General features: G+C 38.6%; 1 protein-coding gene and 1 long non-coding RNA gene across 8 annotated transcripts in view; both read left to right on the top strand.

The window, feature by feature from the left end:
• JMJD1C (jumonji domain containing 1C) overlaps nt 1–14,185 on the top strand; it is a 263,025-nt gene extending 248,840 nt beyond the window's left edge. For all 6 annotated transcript variants that reach the window (XM_040485146.1, XM_040485145.1, XM_040485148.1 and 3 more), the window contains 4 exons: nt 2,568–2,707; nt 4,675–4,851; nt 13,188–13,319; nt 13,624–14,185. In XM_040485146.1, the coding sequence (XP_040341080.1) occupies nt 2,568–2,707; nt 4,675–4,851; nt 13,188–13,319; nt 13,624–13,713 (539 nt within the window). In that variant the 3' untranslated portion in view covers nt 13,714–14,185. The remainder of the gene's footprint in view (nt 1–2,567; nt 2,708–4,674; nt 4,852–13,187; nt 13,320–13,623) is intronic.
• Nucleotides 14,186–14,361: 176 nt separating this feature from the next.
• Nucleotides 14,362–18,638, top strand: LOC121036684 (uncharacterized). Of its 2 annotated transcripts, XR_005793436.1 has the most exons (3): nt 14,362–15,167; nt 15,787–15,924; nt 18,593–18,638. It is a non-coding gene; the product is annotated as an uncharacterized LOC121036684 (long non-coding RNA). The 2 variants fall into 2 exon arrangements; XR_005793435.1 differs by lacking the exon at nt 18,593–18,638 and having other exon boundaries at nt 15,787–16,516.
• Nucleotides 18,639–20,472: the final 1,834 nt, after the last annotated feature.

The raw sequence follows: 20,472 nt of genomic DNA, 5'->3' as shown, positions 1-20,472 counted from the left end.
CACTGGATGTCTGAAGATGAATAAGATGTGGTTTGTGCTTCAAGCATTCTTCATTTTTTCCTCTCTACTATCAGGGAAGGAATCTTTTCTCCTAAGTAGAAATAAGCTCTCTACCCAGGGTATAGGTTTTAGGTTCCATCCTCTGGATTTCTTTCTGAAACCTTGTTCCACCTGCTGTCCTCTTCTTTATACTTTCCCTCTTGACTGGTTTATTTTCTTTGGAGTAGGAGTACACTCTAGACTATTTCTTCTTTATCAAAAGGAAACGTCCTTCAAATCTTGTCTTCCTCACTGCCATCCTATCACTCCTGCCCTCATAACAGATTCTTTGCTGTCCCTGTCAACTGCCATTCACATTTCAGCTCAGTGCGGGTTGGCCTTACACCTGCTGCCCTACTGAAATTACTATTGCTGCGGCCCTCACAACATTCACAGTTTCAGTGGTTTTAGTGGTTTCTTTCTGGTCTTAATACTTACCCTCTGTAATAAATGGCACTGTTAATCACTGCGTCTTCTTCAAATGCTGCCTTTGGCTTCTATAGTACTAGTCCCCTAGTTCTTAACACCTTATGGAATCACAGGCTTTTCTAGGGTCCAAGAATTTTATTTATTTATTTTTTATCTTTCCTAGTTTGCATTTACTTCATGTGAAATTCTACACATTACCCACCTACCACATACTTCACCAGTTCTGTATCTGGAGCCAAGGATGTATCTAAACTTAGTGACTAGGTGCTGAAAACATGGGGGTTCATTTGTAGTATTCACTCTGTTTTTCTGTGTATTTGACAGCTTCCATAAAACACAACCTAAATTCCCCCAAAACTAGAAAATCCTTTTTACACTCTTTTTTAGCTTCTTAGATTGACCCTTGATTATAATAGATAAAAACTCTTTGCCCCCGAGCCCTCCTGCCACCGCCTCCAGGATTTGAGTTGGGCATACTTGGGTTATAGTCTTAGCTCTAATACAGAAATGTGTGACTTATGGTTCAGATTACTGTTCTTTTTAAAGCCTCTGATGCTACGTAGTTAATTAACTCTTTTATACCTCATTGTACTTCATTCAAATCAACCCCTCTAGCATTTATTTTCCAATACAGAGGTTATACTTGCATTTCTCTTTAACTAGTCTTTCATGTCCTTAAATGCTGAGACTGTTATTTATCTTTATTCTTGCACAACTTCAATCCCTCATTTGTAGCATAGTATTTGGTCTTTTGAGAAAACATCCATTTTAATCCTTTGGCTGTCTTTATCTGAAGCTTTTGCCACTCTTTATAGATCATCCCAAAAAAAAGGAGTGTTTTTTTAAAAAGGAATGTTTAGGATTCATGCTTAAAACACATCAAGAAATACTGACCTACTGAAAGCATATGCTTTTTCCTCCACCTGTAATGGCTCTCTTGCCTCCTATCTCCTCCTGGGCATATTCCTTCATATAGTTGTCTCCCCCTAGAGGCCTTTATTAAAAAAGATTAGCTTTCTCTACCCCAATAATCCCCCTCCTCCTTTTTTTTTAATTCATAGAACAGTGAAGTTTAATAACAGTGAAGTTATAAAAGTACCTTTTATACTCCTGATTGCATTGACCTCAGTGTGGTGTTCTTGTTTATTCGCCTACATTTATTAATCCCTTCTTTTACTCTGTGAGGTCTTGACTGGGTCTTTCTTTAACTCTATTGTCCCAACATTCTAGGACAGTGCCTGGTACACATTCATGTCTAAGTAAAGAAATCCTTGCAACCAGTTTTTAAGCATAAAAAAGAATTTACTGTTACAAATTAGGAAATATCTGAGGTGTTCTTTGTAGCAAGCAATAAATTTCTTTTTCTCTCAAAAGAACATTTCTTTTAAATGTTCACTGTAGTTAAATCGGGAATTTGTAAAAGTATACGTTCCTATGCTTCACTCAGAGATAACCAGTTAGCTGTTCCTTTTTCTGTACATGCATATAGATGTTCAGTTTTTAGTTTGTCATCATTTTAGAAGAATGGCCTGATGTTGCCTCAAAACCACAGCACATGAAGCATTTGCATTTAATTACAGATATATACATATGAGATCTCCCAGGAATTCTAAGACATTTTGCTTGGCCATTTAGTAGTCATGTTATGGTAATGAACAAACTTCCCCCCCCCCCCCCAACTGAACCTATTTGCTCAAGCCTAAAATAGAGATTATGATCCTTGCCTACCTTACTAAGTAGTTAGCAGTGGTCATGAAAGTCTTCAGTCAGTTATGAAATGCTGTATGAGTACAAATCATTGTTAGGACCACCCCCTTAGGACAGGAAGAAAGTTGGTGAAGTTTGAGTTAGAAGCCCCTGAGTGTTTTATTCTTGTTCTTTGGTTTTCAGAAAACAAATGATCTGGGAAAGTTATTGTTACTCTCCCCCTCCTTAGGGTCAGTGTTTTCTGTTTTGTAACAGTATAACTGTGTGTGTACCTCCTCTCTTAAGAGTCCTATCTAGTCAGGCACTGTGCTGCTCTCATAGGTCAGTTCTAGGACACTTGGCTCCCTGGTGCTCTTTATTGACTAATTTGAAAATATTCTCCTATGTTTCAGGAGTACTCAAGAAATTTGAGGAAGAAGATTTGGATGATGTTTTAAGAAAACGATTGAAGGACTCAAGTGAGATACCTGGTGCTCTGTGGCATATTTATGCAGGGAAAGACATTGACAAGATAAGGGAATTTCTTCAAAAGGTATAATTTAGGTTACAAATAGTTTACTTCTTCACCTTGATCAAGGACTTAGTAATTTTTTTAAGTTTATTTATTTTTATTTATTTATTTTTTTTTTTTCAACGTTTATTTATTTTTGGGACAGAGAGAGACAGAGCATGAACAGGGGAGGGGCAGAGAGAGAGGGAGACACAGAATCGGAAGCAGGCTCCAGGCTCTGAGCCATCAGCCCAGAGCCCGAGGCGGGGCTCGAACTCACGGAGCGCGAGATCGTGACCCGGCTGAAGTCAGACGCTCAACCGACTGCGCCACCCAGGCGCCCCATTAAGTTTATTTATTTTTAAAGAGGAGAGAGAGAGCATGAGTGTGAGTGGGGGAGGGGGAATCCCAAGCAGGCTCCCTGCTGTCAGTGCGGAACCCAACACGGGACTCGATCTCACAAACTGTGAGATCATGACATGAGCCAAAATCAAGAACTAGTCACTTAACCGACTGAGCCCCTCAGGTGCCCCAAGGACTTGTTAATTTTTTTTTTTTTTTTAAGTGGTTACTTATTTATTTATTTTGAGAGAGAGAATCCCAAACAGGTTCCACGCTGTCAGCACAAAGCCCGGTGCAGGGCTTGAACTCCTGAACTGTGAGATCATGACCTGAACTGAAATCCAGAGTCGAACACTTAACCAACTGAGCCACCCAGGTGCCCCTAGAAATTTTTAACGTAACTTCATTTATCATTCAGCAACATAAGATCATGAAATAATTTTTGCTTCGAAAGAGGACAGGATTTCTTGTTGCTTTTGAAAGTCAGAAATTCCTTTCTCTTACTCCTTTTAAAGCCCATTTCATGTTGAGATATTTGAATGGCAAACTTCTTCTCAGTTGCTAGTGCTCCCCTATCTCCTTTATAGTAAAGAACTGATCTGTTGATGAGTCAGATGTTTCCCTTGGTGAAAAGTAGTAAAAAGTACAGGATACAAAAACTAATATGTCATAGAAACATCTAAAGAAGGTAGGATCTTTATTTTAGTAAAAGTGTCCCTTGAAATTGGTTTTTCAAAGATTAAAAGTTTAGTAATATAAAGGTATTTACCTTTGTACGTATATATTTTTTAATGTTTTTTATTTATTTTTGAGAGACACAGACAAAGCATGAGTGGGGGAGGGGCAAAGAGAGAGGGAGACACAGAATCCAAAGCAGGCTCCAGGCTCTGAGCCATCAGCACAGAGCCTGACGTGGGCTGGAACCCACAAGCCATGAGATCATGACCTGAGCGGAAGTCAGACGCATACCTGACTGAGACACCCAGGCGCCCCTGTACTTACCTTTCTAAAAAGATCAGGATCAGGAAGTGTTTAAGAAGTCCATACATATGGATGGTTTGGCTCTTGGGAAAAAAGCTACTAAACTGAGCTTTCCCTAATCTCTGTGCTGTACTCTTGAAATAACAGTAAAGAAACCAAATGGATAGAATCTTCATGGGGCAAGGAGGAGCTGAAAAGGTGATAGTATAGGGGTACTTGGGTGGTTCGGCCAGTTAAGCATCTGAGTCTTGACACTTCATTTGTGCTCAGGTCATGATCTCATGGTTTGGATCAAACCCCAAACCCCTCAGGGCTCTGTGCTGACCCTGGGGAGCCTGCTTGGGATTCTCTCCCTTTCTCTTTCTCTGCCCCTCCCCCACACTCACTCACTCTCTGTCTTTCCCAAAATAAACACATTTTTTTTTAAAAGGTGGTAGTATGATTTGCTTTACTAACAGAACCTCTTTGTGCAATATTGTTGTAATGTCCTTTGGCTTTTCAAATTGTCATAGAATATTATTACCTTAAGTGCACACATTCCATAAGATTTTAAGAACAAAAGATGGTTAAGATTATTAGAACAAGAGATGGTTATTGTAAAGAAAATTGAAATTTAACTGAACGGGATTTATCATTTCCCTTACTTAAAACTGAGGTATATATTTTAATTTTAATCCATATTGCAGATTTCAAAAGAACAAGGCCTTGAAGTTCTACCAGAACATGATCCAATACGTGACCAAAGCTGGTATGTGAACAGAAAGCTCCGCCAAAGACTGCTTGAGGAATATGGAGTCAGAACTTGCACTCTCATTCAGTTCCTCGGTGATGCCATTGTCTTACCAGCAGGAGCACTTCATCAGGTGTGTACAAACTTATTTCTAACACGTCTATTTACTGAAAGAACCAATTTTGAAAAAGGAATTGTTCTGGTAAGTAAGAGAATGACCCGCACCGGTTTGTTTTCCTTAAGAAATTACCAAGATAGCTTTCCCGTGCTTGAAGAGATCTGACGTAGTTAAATGGTTTGAGAACTGAAATTATTTTAACATGAGCCAGATTTCCATTTTTGTGTTGTTTCTGGTTTAGTGGATGTAAATCTAATTTTTAAGTCTTTTTAAGGGGAAAATGAGATACTATATATTCGGTTCCTGGTAGTGAGACTTAACACTTAAGTTATTAATAAGACTTAGGAGATCACACATTTTCTAAGGCACCAAATTGAGCAGAATGAAGTATTGACTAGACCGTTCGAAAATTCAGGCTTTTGTGTAACTCCCCCCTTGTCAGGTTGCTAACACAGTGATAATGTTTCCAAAGAAAGTGTGTAATTTTCATAGCTACTGATCCACAAAATTTAGAAACTAAAACACCTTATCTTTGCTTCTGTGGCTTGACTATGTGGCACTTGGCAAAATGGCATAGTGGGCTTGGAGGATTGTATTAAAAGCTTACAGTGGATTCCTATAGACTGGAGCTACTGTGGACCAGCTTAGCCTTCACAGTAACAAAGTGTGTAGGGGAAACCCAAGAACCCAAAAAGCTAGTTTGCCCCAGAGTGGGTTCGCAACCTTTCCCACCACCTGGTTATTGAGATATTATACATATCTCGTATGTGTACTTTTACATAAGACATGGAAAATTTTCCACATTTTGTATAACCATATATATGCAATAACTGCCTGTGTAGTGTTGTGACATTGTTATATAATACCACAAATACTCCATAAATGATAATAGTTACTTACTTAGTTTTTATTAATATGTCAAGCTCAGGGTTAGATTTATCATTCTTAAATATCAAATGGCATTTATGATAGTAAAACACAAACATAATAATACACCTGTTTCACTACAATAACTTCCTGGAGGAAAAAATATATTAAATGTGTTGATTAAATTTTTTTTTTTAATTTTTTTTTTTTTTTCAACGTTTATTTATTTTTGGGACAGAGAGAGACAGAGCATGAACGGGGGAGGGGCAGACAGAGAGGGAGACACAGAATCGGAAACAGGCTCCAAGCTCTGAGCCATCAGCCCAGAGCCTGACGCAGGGCTCGAACTCACGGACCGTGAGATCGTGACCTGGCTGAAGTCGGACGCTTAACCAACTGCGCCACCCAGGCGCCCCTGTGTTGATTAAATTAATAAATTATTTATATTAAATTGTTTTATTGTCCCATGGTCAGTGATCAGAGTTGTTTCATTTTTGATTCAGCTTTATTTTTTCATTAATTTTTCTTAAGTTTTTTAATCATTTATTTGTTTTGAGAGAGAGAGTGTGAGTAGGGGAGGAGCAGAGAGAGAGAGGGAGAGAATCCCAAGCTCGAACCCACTAGCCGTGAGATCATGACCTGAGCAGAAACCAAGAGTCACTCAACCGACTGAGCCACCCAGGTGCCCCTATGGTTAAAGTTTAAATGGGATTCACCCCACATACCCTTTTTTTTTTTGCCTTCTAGTCTCTTATCAGAAAAGAGCTAATTAGTAACAAAAAAGTAAAATATCCTCAATGAAGCAGTCTTTTTAAGAGAATAGTGCAGTGAATCTTTTTGTAAATAGAATTCTTTGATAATATGAAACAAGTTCCCCTGAAAATCCTTACATATTTAACTTTATCTAGTATCTACTTTCTTCAAGTTAATAAAACTGGACAGTGTAGTTTTTTAAATCAAGGTATAATTTTATATATGTGCATTCTATAAGTTTTGAGAACTATATAGTGAGGTAACAACACAACAAAATAGTGAACACTTCCATGACTCCTAAAAATTCCCTCCTGCCCCTTATTAGTCAACTTTTCCAACCTGACATTCCAGCAACCACTTGTTTCCTCCTATAGTTCTGCCTGTATTAGAATGTCCTATGATATGTCGCCCTTAGAATCTGATTTTTCTTACTCAACATGTAATACATTTGATATTTATCCATGTTGTGTGTATCAGTATTTGGTTTCTTTTGATTGCTGGGTAGTTCTGTATAAATATAATGTTTTTTTTTTTTTAATCCACTTACCAATTAAAGAATATTTGGGTGGTTTCCATCTGGGGACAGTGATAAGTCAGTACTTATTGTCAGTTTTGTTTGCAAGCATTTGAATACATGTGCATTGGTATCTCGTACTTTTAATTTACATTTTCTTAATAACCAGGTATGTTTAGCATCTTTTCATGTGCTTATTTGCTATCATCTTTATATCCATTTTGGTAAATGTGTGTTCAAATATTTTGTACATTTTCGCAGTTGGGTTTTTTTTTTCTTTTTCTTTTTTAAAAAATTTTTTAATGTTTATTTTTGAGAGAGATAGAGTGTGAGTGGGGAAGGGGCAGAGAGAGAGAGGGAGACACAGAATCTGAAACAGGCTCTAGGCTCTGAGCTGTCAGCAACCGAGTTCAACTCAGGGCTCGAACTCAGTAATGGCGAGATCATGACCTAGGCTGAAGTCAGATGCTTAACCTACTGATCCACCCAGGCACCCCCTTAATGGTGTCTTCTAAAGAGAAGTGTTTTGATTTTGATGAAGTTCAGGTGATCAGTTTTTTTCTTTTATGTATCATACTTTTATTATTGTTGTAATTCCAAAATTTTTGTGTAGCCCAAGATCACAAGTACGTTCTTATACGTTTTCTTCTATAAGCTTTATTGTTGTTAGTCTTAAATTTAGGTCTGTGACTAGTTTTTAGTTAATTTTTGTACATAGTGCAAAGTATTGGACCGAGGTTTTTTGTTTGCATATGGACATATCAGTTCTATTATCTGTTGAAAGGACTATTTTCAAATAATTTTTATGTTGAAATGTAATACATTTATATGATTTTTAAGAATTCACACAATACAAAGGGTTCACAGTAAAAATTCAGTCTTTTTCTCACCTTTGCCCCCAGCTCCTCTCCTTCAAAGGTAACCAGTGTTACCACAGAGATTCTATGCCATGTACATGTCTCTCTGCTGCTGCTTTTTGGGGGGAAAAAAACCATGTTTTCTCAAAATACTAGGCAGAGTGATACTGTTAAAAAGTTTTGTTCATATAACACTCCACTCAAAGTTTCCCCAGGCCATAAATGATCTTTATTTGTATCCTGTCCATGCTCTCATGTATACACACACGCGCACACACACACATACACAATTTCACTGCCTTCCTCCCCTACTTCTCTCCTCCTTACTTCTCTCTGACCACCCTGCCTGCCATTGCTACGGTTTTCACATACACCATACGTGTTTGTACCCCAGGGCCTTTGTACTTGCTAACTAATCCTTTGGCCTGGAATTCTTTTTTCAGATATCTGTTGTAAGACTTCCTTCTTAACATTCTTTACAGGCTTTATTTGCTCAAATGTCACCTTCCTCACCCTAGTTGGTTTTTTTTTAATTTTTAAAAAACGTTTATTACTTGAGAGAGACAGAGACAGAGAGCAATCAGGGGAGGGGCAGAGAGAGAGGGAGACACAGAATCCGAAGTAGGCTCCAGGCTCTAGACTCTGAACTGCCAGCAAAGAGCCCAACACGGGGCACGAACCCAGAGACCGCGAGAAAATGACCTGGGCTGAAGTCGGCCGCTTAACCAACTGAGCCACCCAGGCATCCCACTCACCCTAGTTTTAAACTGCAAATTGTGTCTCCCAGTTCCCTGTCATCTCCCCTGCTTTATTTTCCTCCATTTTGATCATCACCTTCTAATATTATTCATAATTTACTTAATTTGTTTATTGTCTTTTAATCCCCACTGGAATAGAAGGTTCTTGAGGACAGAGCTTTCTGTTTTTCATTGCTGTCTCCCATGTTTAGGATAATACATTTAAATATTTGTAAGTCCTGACAGCTTGAAAATATGTTCTCATATACAACATATTTTCACACAAGTACAGATGAAAACAAAGTTATGACTTTCCACAATTTATGTATATTGTGCTCTTTGTACAAACGTGTCAATTTTAGCCTCATTCTGTATGTGTCTTCTCTGGCCACTTCAGAAAGTTTACTTAGGTTGGAATATAACTCCAATTATGACTGTACACATAAGTACATAGAAAAACATGCTCTCTTTTGAGCTAGGTAGAAATATCATTTAGATTCTAGAGAGCAAATTTCATCGTAGATTTCTAGAGTATAAAAGATATCCCACTCCGGTACATTGAAACTGCATGGACAACCTAGACTGGCAGATTCTATTCTGAGCTTCGCCGCTAGCTCGCTGAGTGCTCTAGGACAGCTCCGCGGCAGATTTTGGCATAGAATCGCCAGCTATAAGCACAACAATTTCTGTCTTCTTTTCCTTATGTGGTGTGATAATGACAGCATGGTTATTTGTACTCTGTTGAAAGGGTGCTGTCCATGACTCACAAGTGACGATAACGTGGTTTTGAGAGAAAATTAAAAGGAAAAAAAAAACGTTCACCATATTAACTTGGATTTGAGATGTATTACCATTTACAACTCATTTAGTCCTTAGAGGTCCTGAAAACTTTTCGTTGATGACTTCACTTCCAACAGACTACAGGTAGCCCTTAAAATAAACCCAAACTCTAATTAGTGGTTCTTGTGCTTTAAAAATACATCAGAATTTCCTCAAGGGCTTAATCAAACACAGATTGCTAGACCCCACCCCTAGAATTTCTGATTCAGTGGGTCCAAGGGGGGACCTGAAATTTTGCATTTCTAACGAGTTCCCAGGTGATGCTGATGGTACTGTCTGAGGACCACGCCTCGAAAACCAGGCAGATAAGAAGCCCTTGCAAATCCAGGGCATCTATCAAAACATGGCTTTGACCAAATGATCCATTGTATTCTTTGGTTTGTCATCAGTGAGCACTTTGAGAGGCCTAGCTGAGGAAAAGTATCATTGCCACAACTCTCCATATGTATTAACTACTCAGGGCACCTGGTGGCTCAGTTGGTTGAGCACCCGACTCCAGTTCAGGTCATGATCTCACAGTTTGTGGGTTCGAGCCCTGCATCAGGCTCTGTGCTGACCGCTTGCTCAGAGCCTGGAACCTGTTTCAGATTCTGTGTCTCTTTCTCTCTCTGCCCCTCTCCTTCTCTCTCTGCCCCTCCCCTGCTCACACTTTGTCTCACTTTGTTTCTCAAAAATCAATAAATTTAAAAAAATTAAAAAAAAAAAAAAAAGAACTTCCCTCTTCAGTTAGTTGCCGGCTTATCTTCACTGGCAAACATGACTGAATCTGTGAAAGTCTGATATATCATTAGATGGGGCACGTGGACCTTCACCTCCAGGATTTCCTTGGTCTTAGCTATAGTACCCTGATGTTCATCGTGGCCTTTATTTTAAAAGAAACCCCCTTTTTTTTTTCCTTTTTTAAAGCCACAGGGGTGTTGGGTGGCTCAGTTGGTTAAGTATCTGACTCTTGATTTCAGTTCAGGTCATGATCTTACAGTTCTTGAGATCAAGCCTTATGTGGGGCTCTGTCTGCTTAGGATTCTCTCTCCCTTCTCTTTCTCCCTCTCTCTGCCCCTCCGCTGCTCATACATGTGCACTCACTTTCTCTCTCAAAATAAAAAAAAACTTTATTAAAAAAGTCACAAAATCTTCAGTGATAAATTTGTCCTTAACTATTTGTCTTCATTGATTGTGTTTGGCCATTTATAGTGAGTTTATAATATTGCTACTTGTGAATTCTCTGCATTCATAATGCTAAAAAGACTTTGGCGAAATCTTTCACTCTGAAGTTCTCACAAATCACTTGTGTATATGGCAATCAGTGGCAAGATAATAACCTGTGAACACAAAGAGTTACATAAACATTACCTGTTTATGATTATAATTGGTCCTGAAGGCAAGTATGAATAAGACAGTTTGTCAAGAAGGTGAGAAATTTGACTCAAAGATGGCCCAGAATTAATAAGTGGAACGAAGAGTTCAAATGTGTTCTTGACTCTTCACACTAACTGTAAGCCTTTATGTAAAATGTATCAGGTTGAGGTCATTAGAAAACATAACAGCATTTTTTTTTTAGTTTATTTTTTGAGAGAGTGAGTGAACACGAGTAGGGGAGGGGCAAAGAGAGGGAGACAGAATCCCAAGCAGGTTCTTTGCTATCAGAGATGTGGGGCTCTAACTCACGAACTGTGAGATCATGACCCAAGCCGAAATCAGATCCTTAACCGACTGAGCTACCCAGGAGCCCAGAAAACATAATAGTATTTATAAGCAATAATAAATGTCATGGTCCTAAAAATGATTTTAAAACAACCATAAACTGGTAAAACCAACAGAATCAACTTATTCAGAACTCTGGAATTTAATCCAAATTTACATCAACCAGGGGACTGCTCAGTAAAGAAAAGGACAGCTGATTTGGGGCATTTAGAAAATCTCTGGCAGGTCACTGCCTGACCACAGATAATGGAACAGCGACTTCAGTGATCACACCCAACAAGGAATAATACAGTCTTAACGGAAATAGTGTTGAAAAGTCACAAAAAATATAGATGACTCCAGCCTTCAGCAGTCAGCAGCAAACCCTAAGGCACAGGGAGAATCTGACTTCCAGTAACCACATTATAATGTTCAGGTGTCCATTTTTCAGGAAAAAAGTTACAAGGCATAAACAGAAACCATAAAGTAATGCCTAATAATAGGGGAAGAACAATCGACATAAATTGTCCCTCCTCAAGGAAGCCCAGACATTGGACTTACTAGACATAGACTTTAAGTCATGTGTCATAAGTGTACTCAAAGAGCTAAAGGACTCTGGTAAAGAAAATCAGGAAGATGATGTATGAACAAAATTAGAATATCAATGAAGAGAAAAATTATAAGTAGGTGCAGACATGCTAAAAGGTACACGGCAGAACTTTTGAAGGCTTAATCCCCACAGTACATTCAGATAAGTGAAAGGACATTTGGAGAGTGTATGCTGGACTGAGTTAATACAGGACTGAGTTAATATAGGACTATAAAGCATCTGTTAGACAAAATGTTACAGGAGCTGGGTTCCTGTTGGCTTGCCATTTGTTGGCTGATTTATCTTGGAACAGGCACTGAACTTCTTATCCATCATTTCCTGTTCTGTGAAATAGAGCATCTGTTCTAGAGACACATGGTGAAGATCCAGCGAGACTATATAGCAGTGCTGAAAATGTGAGGCATCACTGTGTTCGTCCTACAGAAGAACCAACAACCTAGTGACTAACGGAAGAGAATGTTTATATGTGCTACCAAGTTATCAGTAGAGGCACAGTGCTTGACTTAAAGAACTCTGCAGACTTGAGCAGGTGGACATTATTCCCAGAGGAGAAATTCCAGCACTTTTGGAATCCATCACTCTATCACATTTTTTCACAGTTCTCTATCCCCACTTACTATCTCACTTTTCACACCTCCCAATTAGACTTACTTTCATCTTTTAAAAATTAGAATTAGTTTAAATGTTTAGTTTTCAGTTATTTCTCCTTTCCCAGGAATTTTATGATGTCTTTAAATATCACTGTAAGACCTAGAACATCACAAAAATCTGGACTGGATCAGCTTTGTTCTCTCTCTGTCATTACACTAAGCATTAATAAAAAAAAAACAATTCCAAGAAATAGTGAAGTACCAAGTCAGTTTGTACATGGTGTATAAATAACATAAAATTGGCTTTTTGTGAAAACCATTTTAGTCAGGGGAGACATCAGTTGTAGTAATATCGCCACTAGAGACTGAATGTATCTTTAGTTGTTTAATTTGAAAAGCAAAAATAAAATCCTAGGATAATTCTAAAACTGTCATGAGCAATAGATCTGTCTAGAACTTGATTTCTTCCCAGTTTTTCACAAACTAAATTTCATTTCTTATGCTTTAACCCACTCTCTGGTCTAAAAATTAACAGTGAAATGACCCAGATGCTGAAAGCCAGAGGAGCGACATCAGATTGTTTGCACCGAACAGGGAAGCAGATCCTATCAGCTGCGCTCTTTTTTTTTTTTTTTTAAAGTAACACCAAGAAATCCACCATGACCAAATTGGTAATTTAGAATCTGATTATTAGCCTCTCTGAAGGATTTCTGGAAAAGTTCTTTTCATCATTTAAAAATACTACATTTACACAGTCCTTCCACATGAAAGCTTTTCAGTGATAGAACTCTCATAAAAGCGTGGTGTTCTGCTTTGAAATGCATTTGATGTTCAGGAGAAAATAAGTTCTCTGGTATTCCTGCCTCCTAAAATGTTTATTTTACTGTTTTGTTTCGGGGATAGGTACAGAATTTTCACAGCTGTATTCAGGTAACTGAAGACTTTGTGTCTCCAGAACATCTTGTACAGTCATTTCATTTAACACAGGAACTGAGACTTTTGAAGGAGGAAATCAATTACGATGATAAACTACAGGTAGGAGATGAATTTTCTAACTGACTCCTATTCTTATGTGCCTTTTATATTCAGAAATACGATACATGCATAACCGCTTAGGCAATCATTGTCCTTGTTTGTCACATTAGGATAACAACCACAGCTTAATAACAGTATGCATTTAACTGTATGATTTTCAGTGGCCCTTATTTTAACTTTCAGTTTAACATTTTTTTAACTTTGACCTTTATTTTATTTTGAGTGTATCTTTCCCTCATTAAGAAAAAAAAAGCTTTAATTTATCTCCAGCTTAAGTGATTAGAAATATCAAAATCTCTTTCAGGTTAAAAATATATTGTATCATGCAGTTAAGGAAATGGTGAGAGCTTTGAAGATACATGAAGACGAAGTAGAGGATATGGAAGAAAATTAGGTGTGGTCCAGTTTGATACTTTTAGGCCATTGAACTGTAATTACTTTCGAATGATGATAAGTATGCACATTGACTTAAGCTTCATAAAACCATCAGTGCCAAGAAATTCTCTTTTGTAGCAATTACTTGTTACTGATACCGCAGCAGTATAGCATAAGTCACAGTTCCTGTGATGCAATGTTAGTTATGAAAACAAGCTAAATTTAAAAAGCAGCACTTCATAGCTGTTTTTGTATTATAGTGTATATGATGTTTGTGAAAATGCCAGATTTAAAATGATGTATTTATTTTTGACAAAAAAAACCCACAAAATTCTACGCTATATTGTTGGTCAAGTGTAAATGTGACCTTGTACAGTTTACTAAAATAACGGATATTTTTCACTACATTGAGACAGTTACTGTGAGAATAGGACACAAACACCAGCTATTGCCTGCATTTGGGAAATTGCTGAATCGCACAGCATTCATGTCATAATCAGAAATTACTGCCAAATAATTGTAAAATTTGTAAAATATGAAGTATATAAAGTAGATACTAAATACGGACACTTCAATATTTTGTTGAAGCTATTGACTGTACAATTTAACATTTTCAAAAGGTGTAATTTATTTAAAATTGTCTCATTTTGGTAAAATTTATGTGAACTTTTAAAGCTAAATATTAAACTTAATATGCTATGTAAATATATACATATATACATTTAATGATGTATTTTTTTAAAACATTGGCTTGCTTTTATTTGTTAAAAGTGCAAGTGTTACATATGGCTTTGTACATTAAAGTTGAAAGGGGTTTTACATTTTCCATTAAAAGGACTTTATCAAAAAATAGCGTGTTCCAGAGTTCTTCCTTTTATGATGTGCATACTACCAAGGATTCATCATCATGATGACTACTAAGCATTTTCTTACAATGTTCTCTTCTGGGACATTTTTCCTTTGTTTTATAAGTTTTGTGCTTTTCTTTAGACTTTATGGGCCATCACAAGTGCCTCAACTCATTTGTCCTATGGCACAACTGAAAAAAGGAATACCGGTAACTACTATTTGTTATTTATGAACACATTTTCATTGAAAGAAGAATGCGTATGTGAATTTTTAAAGCCATGATTATGAGCGTATGTGATCAGTTTCAAGTAAATGTGTTTCACCACAGAGCTAGCTGATAAGATAGTTTTGGGGGTGGGAGGAAGACAGGGGACACAGTGGCCTAAACTCAGCCAGTCTAGGTTGAATATGAGTTCTGCTACTTGCTGTGTGACCCTGGTAAGTTGCTTTAATTCAGAGTCTTCGTTTTAATAGCTATCACCAGTTGGTTACTCTGAAGCTCACATAGACCTATCCATTTGAATGTTCCTGGAAATATGTCGTCCTCCACTGACACCTGCAGGATACTGAAGGGGACAGCCTTTTCTTCTCATTTGAAAGCACATAGTTAAAAAGAAAAAAGTAGTAAGTAGCCCAGGTTGTGACCATGCAAGTTGCTTAGTTTTTTCCATTGTTTATATCTACCATCGTTAATTTTTTTTAATGTTAATTTTTATTTTTGAGAGAGAGTGTGCAAGTGGGGGAAGGACAGAGAGAGAGAAGACAGATCCAAAGCAGGCTCCAGGCTCTGAGCTATCAGCACAGAACCCAATGCGGGGCTCAAACTCCTGAACCGCAGGATCATGACTGAGCCACCCAGGTGCCCCTATGTGTACCATCTTTTAACTCCCTGTGGGCTATGATGTCACCTACTCCAGGCAATATTCAGCCAGGAGTATCACATTAATGTCCCACGTGGCACAGGGGTTAATGGGATGGGTGCCGACTACTTGATTTAGAAACACTGGGCTGAGAAATCGTTCAAATGATAATGTGAATCTTCTAAGTTTTTGACCTTTTTAATACTATTTTTTTAAACATGTTTCAGTTCATTTAAATGGTATTTGCTGCTTAACACTTTCAAAAGTCCCATCTGATTTAATTTTGATGTGAAATTAATTTCAAGCCCAAGATATTAATTCTAGAGTAGACTGCCTGCTGCTCCCTAAAGTCTGCCAAGAACTTTGTGACTTTTTTCCAAAAGGTTTCAAGAGGTTTTGCTGCTTTTGCTGTTGTTTGAGCCACCTTTTAACTGTACTACAGCCCCTACAAGAGAGGCTGAAACTAAGGCAGATCAAGCCTGGCAGTGTGGCTTCTTTCAAAACAAACTCATCTGATACAGGTATTCTATCCATGGTCTCAATTCCATGCTAGTGACCTAATTCTTGGTAAGGCAGGGTGGAGAGAGTGGACTATAACGCTTTCATCATTAAAGACATGTGACTTTTTGGAATGCTGTGAGTTGTTTTACTGGTCACATCCCTGGTGGAGCGATTGATTCCTCTGCCCATTTAGCTTGTTTCCTTTATCCTTTTGGTTAGCTCAGATGCTTCTCACATATGAAACCATCTGAGCATGTCCGTTTCCTCCAGACGTGACCGAGTACATAATAAATGTGTAAAATAATCTTCAAAGAGACTATACAGGGAAACTTGTGCTGAATACTCAGATCCCTCCCATTTTACTTTAATTTGGACTTGAATTTGAATTCTTTTTCCTGAGTAATGATTTACATGAGTCCAAACCCATTTCCCTTCTGCCCAGCACATTCTGGGATTGGAACACCCATAAAATGTGTCGTTTTTGATGCTTCCCTTTGATAGATGGAATATGGGTTTGGTGATATCTGTGTAAGATTAGTGAGCTTCAGAAGAAAAATGTGCTCTCATACCTTTGTTCTGTGTGTGTACATATACAGTGATGTAAATTTGGCATTTTCTTTCTTTTTTTTTTTTTACATTTATTGTTGAGAGAGCACAAGCAGGGGAGGGGCAGAGAGAGAGGAAGACACAGAATCCGAAGCAGGCTTCAGTCTCTGAGCTGTCAGCACAGAGCCCGACCCCGTGAACTGCAAGATCATGACCTGAGCCACCCAGGTGCTGCCCCTCCCCCATTTTTTTGTTTTGTTTTGTTTTTTGGGGGTTTGTTTTTGCTTTGGGGGTTTGTTTTTTTGTTTGTTTTTTAGCATCTTCTATTCCTTCTATTCCTAATGGCCAACCTATCAAAGGTCATCTCCCAGATCAGATCAGGAATGCTGGCCATGGAAGAGGGGGGAAAAAAGAAAATTACTTCATTACCATTCTACAGCTATTCAGTATACCGTGCACTATGAATACTGGGATGTAGCAAGCAAGTGGCCAAGATTCAGACTCAAGTTATGACACACCTGGTTTCACAGTAATTAACCTTGATAGTGACACCTTCAAACCGAGTAGTATATAGTTTGGCTCTCACAGAAATCTGGTTCTTTTAATGAAAGCAAAGTTCCTTTCAAACAAAAATGAAATGTTGGCGAGCCGCAAGTCACTGGCTGCACACAAAGTGGGTTCCCTTTCCTGACTGGGGAGATTTTCACAGCTGACTTAAGCTGTTCACTCAGTTGTCTGTAAATGAGCCAACCAGCTGCCCTTAAGCCTGGAGGATTGCCTGTCTTTTCTGTCTTGTCTTACGAAAAAGACCTCAGCCCTGGGGTCAGTGGAGGGGCAAATCAAGAATGGTGTGTTGTATGTGTGGGTCACAGCTGGACTCCCATTTTGAGAGGAGGTACATTCCGAGGACAAATGAGCCCAACAATGCGCCCCTGTCCCCTGGTCTTTGACCCCAGGTTTGACAGATGATGAAAAGATTTGGGGGGCTGGGTCGGTGAACAAACCAAAATGAAGAAGTGCAAAACAAGGTGGAGAGCCAGCATGGTCCTCTGCCAACATAGGATGGTAACTGATTCAGAGGTCCTACCAAGCTAGTAAAGAATACAGGGGCGGCGGCGGGGAGTACAAGATCAATGCTGATGTTTTGTTAGCAAACTTTTTTCCAGTCAGTTCCTAAAAATCCCTGCACTATGCTGGTGAAAACCACAGGACTTTTAAAGGAGGAAAAACAAGAATTTGGGCATAACATTGAAAAACTTATCAGTGACACATTTTAAAAAGTGAGGCGGGAGCACCTGGATGGCTCAGTCGGTGGGATGTCCAACTTCAGCTCAGGTCATGACCTCATGGTTGGTGAGTTCAAGCCCCGCATTGGGCTCTGTGCTGACAGCTTGGAGCCTGGAGTCCCCCGACCCCACCCCCACCCCCCACACTCGCTCTCGCGCTCTCTCTTGTGTCTCAAAAATAAATATTAAAAAAAATTTTTTTAAAGTGAGGCAGCAGTGTGTTAACATGTTAAATATTTAAGAATAGGTTAATACTATAAAATAAATGGCACTTTACCCTAAAGAAGAAAGAGTAGAAGTTTGCATTGGAAATGGGCATCGGAAGGGTTGCTGCTTGGTGAGAAATACTGTGCCGTGTTGGAAGAAGGGTTGTGTGGAATTAGAGGGGAAGGTGTAATACCAGGTGTAGATGGATGGAAAGGTGTGGCTCAGCACCAGCATGAAGGTTCAGATGATGCAGTTTTCTGCGTTCACTTAAGTTTTTCTTGCAGGCAAAATTGCCCCTTAAACACAAAGTTCACATCGTGCTCAAATTGTTCCCTATAAATTTATGTTGGGACAGATTTGCAAGCAGCAGACAGGGAAGAGTATGGAGCCTGAATAAAGGCTCGAGTTCACCCAAAGCAGGTCCTATGCCATTCTAACTTTTAAACTAAATATTACTAGCAGTGTTGTAAACCCACAGATTCACCACCACATAACCACAAAAAGACAATGAAAAATAGCATTTAAAAATTGCCAAAGATGGGGGCACTTGGCTGGCTCAGTTGTTAGAACATGCAACTCTTAATCTCAGTGTCTTAAGTTTGAGCCCCACGTGGGGTTTTAGAGATTACTTTTATTTTTTTAATTTTAGAGAGAGCATACGTGAGCAGGGGAGAGGGACAAATGGGGAGAGAGAATCAAGCAGGTTCTGCACCCAGCACGGCAGCACAGAGGCCAACGCAGGTTTCAATCCCCTGGGATCGTGACCTCATCCAAAATCAAGAGTCGGATGCTCAACTGACTGAGCCACCCAGGAACTTCTAAAAAAATTTTTTAAAATAAATAATAGATTAAAAACAAAGTCCAAGTCTCTCTGTCTTGAATTGTGAGCCTATTCATTCTGTCACCAGTCTTCCAATCATAGGAGCCTCTTTTCAAAAATTCAACAAATACCTCAAGTATTCTATACAACTTTTTTTAAAAATTGTGAAATTCTGACTTCACTATAGTTAACATAATGTTCTGTTTCAGGCATACAGTAGGGTGATTCGACAGTTCTGTAATTCAGTTCTCATCACAATAAGCTTCACCCTCACCTGTTTCACCCATCCTCCCACCCACCTCCCCTCTGGTAACTGTCACTTCTCTGTAGTCAAGAGTCTTTTTGGTTTGTCTCTTTTTTCTTTGTTGATTAATTCCACATGAGTAAAACCATGCTATTTTTCTTTGACTTATTTTACTTAGATTTATACTCCCTTGATTCATCTGTGTAGTCGCAAATGGCAAGATTTCACTCCTTTTTATGGCTGAGTAATAGTCCATTGTATACATACACCACATCTTTATCCATCATCTATCTATCTATGCAACTTGGGCTGCTTCTGTAATTTGGCTATTGTAAATAATGCTGCAGTAAACATAGGGGCACATGTATCTTTTCAAATTAGTGTTTTTGTACTTTGGAGGTAAATATCCAGTAGTGGAATTACTGGATCATATGGTAGTTCTATTTTTAATATTTTGAGGAACCTCCATACTGTTTTCACAGTGGCCATATTAGTTTGCATTCCTACCAACAGTGCAAGAGGGTTCCTTTCTCTCCACATCCTTGCCAACTCTTGTTGTTTCTTGTGTTTTTTATTTTAGCCATTCTTTGCAATTTGATGGGAGGTGATATCTGACTGTGGTTTTGATTTGCATTTCCCTGATGATGAATGATGTTGAGCATCTTTTCATGTGTCTGTTGTCCATCTTATGTTTTCGTTAGAGAAATGTCCGTTCAGGTCTTCTGCTCATTTTGTAATTGGATTATTTGCTTTTCTCATGTTGGGTTGTGTAAATTCTTTATGTATTTTGGATACTAACCCTTTAAGTAATATGTAATATGTCATTTACAATGTCTGTTCCCATTCAGTTAGCCTAGTTTTGTTGGTTGTTTCCTATACTGTGCAGAAGGTTTTTATTTTGTTGTAGTCCCAATAGTTTGTTTGCTTTTGTTTCCCTTGCCTCAGGAGATCTATCTAGAAAAATGTGGTTATGGTTAGAGGGGCACCTGGGTGGCTCAGTTGGTTGTGCATCCGACTTCGGCTCAGGTCATGATCTCACAGTTTGTGGGTTCGAGCCCCACATCAGGCTCTGTGCTGACTGCTTGCTCAGAGCCTGGAGCCTGCTTCGGATTCTGTGTCTCTTTCTCTCTCTGGGGGGGGGGGCCGGGCCCCCCCGCCACTCACACTGTCTCACTCTGTTTCTCAAAAATAAATGTAAAAAAAAATTTTTTTTTTTTTTAAATGTGGTTACAGCCAGTGTCAGAGACATTACTGTCTGTGTTCTCTTCTAAAATTTTTATGGTTTCAGGTGTCACATTTAGGTCCTTAGTCCATTTTGAGTTTATTTTGTGTATGGTGTAAGAAAGTTTCATTCTTTTGCATCGAGCTGTCGAGTTTTCCCAACACCATTTGCTGAGGAGACTTTTTCTCATTGCATATTTTTGCCTCCTTTGTCAAAGATTAATTGACCATTTAATCCTGAGTT

This window comes from Herpailurus yagouaroundi, unplaced genomic scaffold (assembly GCF_014898765.1).
Source record: "Herpailurus yagouaroundi ecotype Mexico unplaced genomic scaffold, PumYag 163, whole genome shotgun sequence".
Lineage (NCBI taxonomy): Eukaryota > Metazoa > Chordata > Mammalia > Carnivora > Felidae > Herpailurus > Herpailurus yagouaroundi.
Note: the sequence above shows the minus strand (reverse complement) of the source record. Positions and strands in the feature narration are given on the sequence as shown.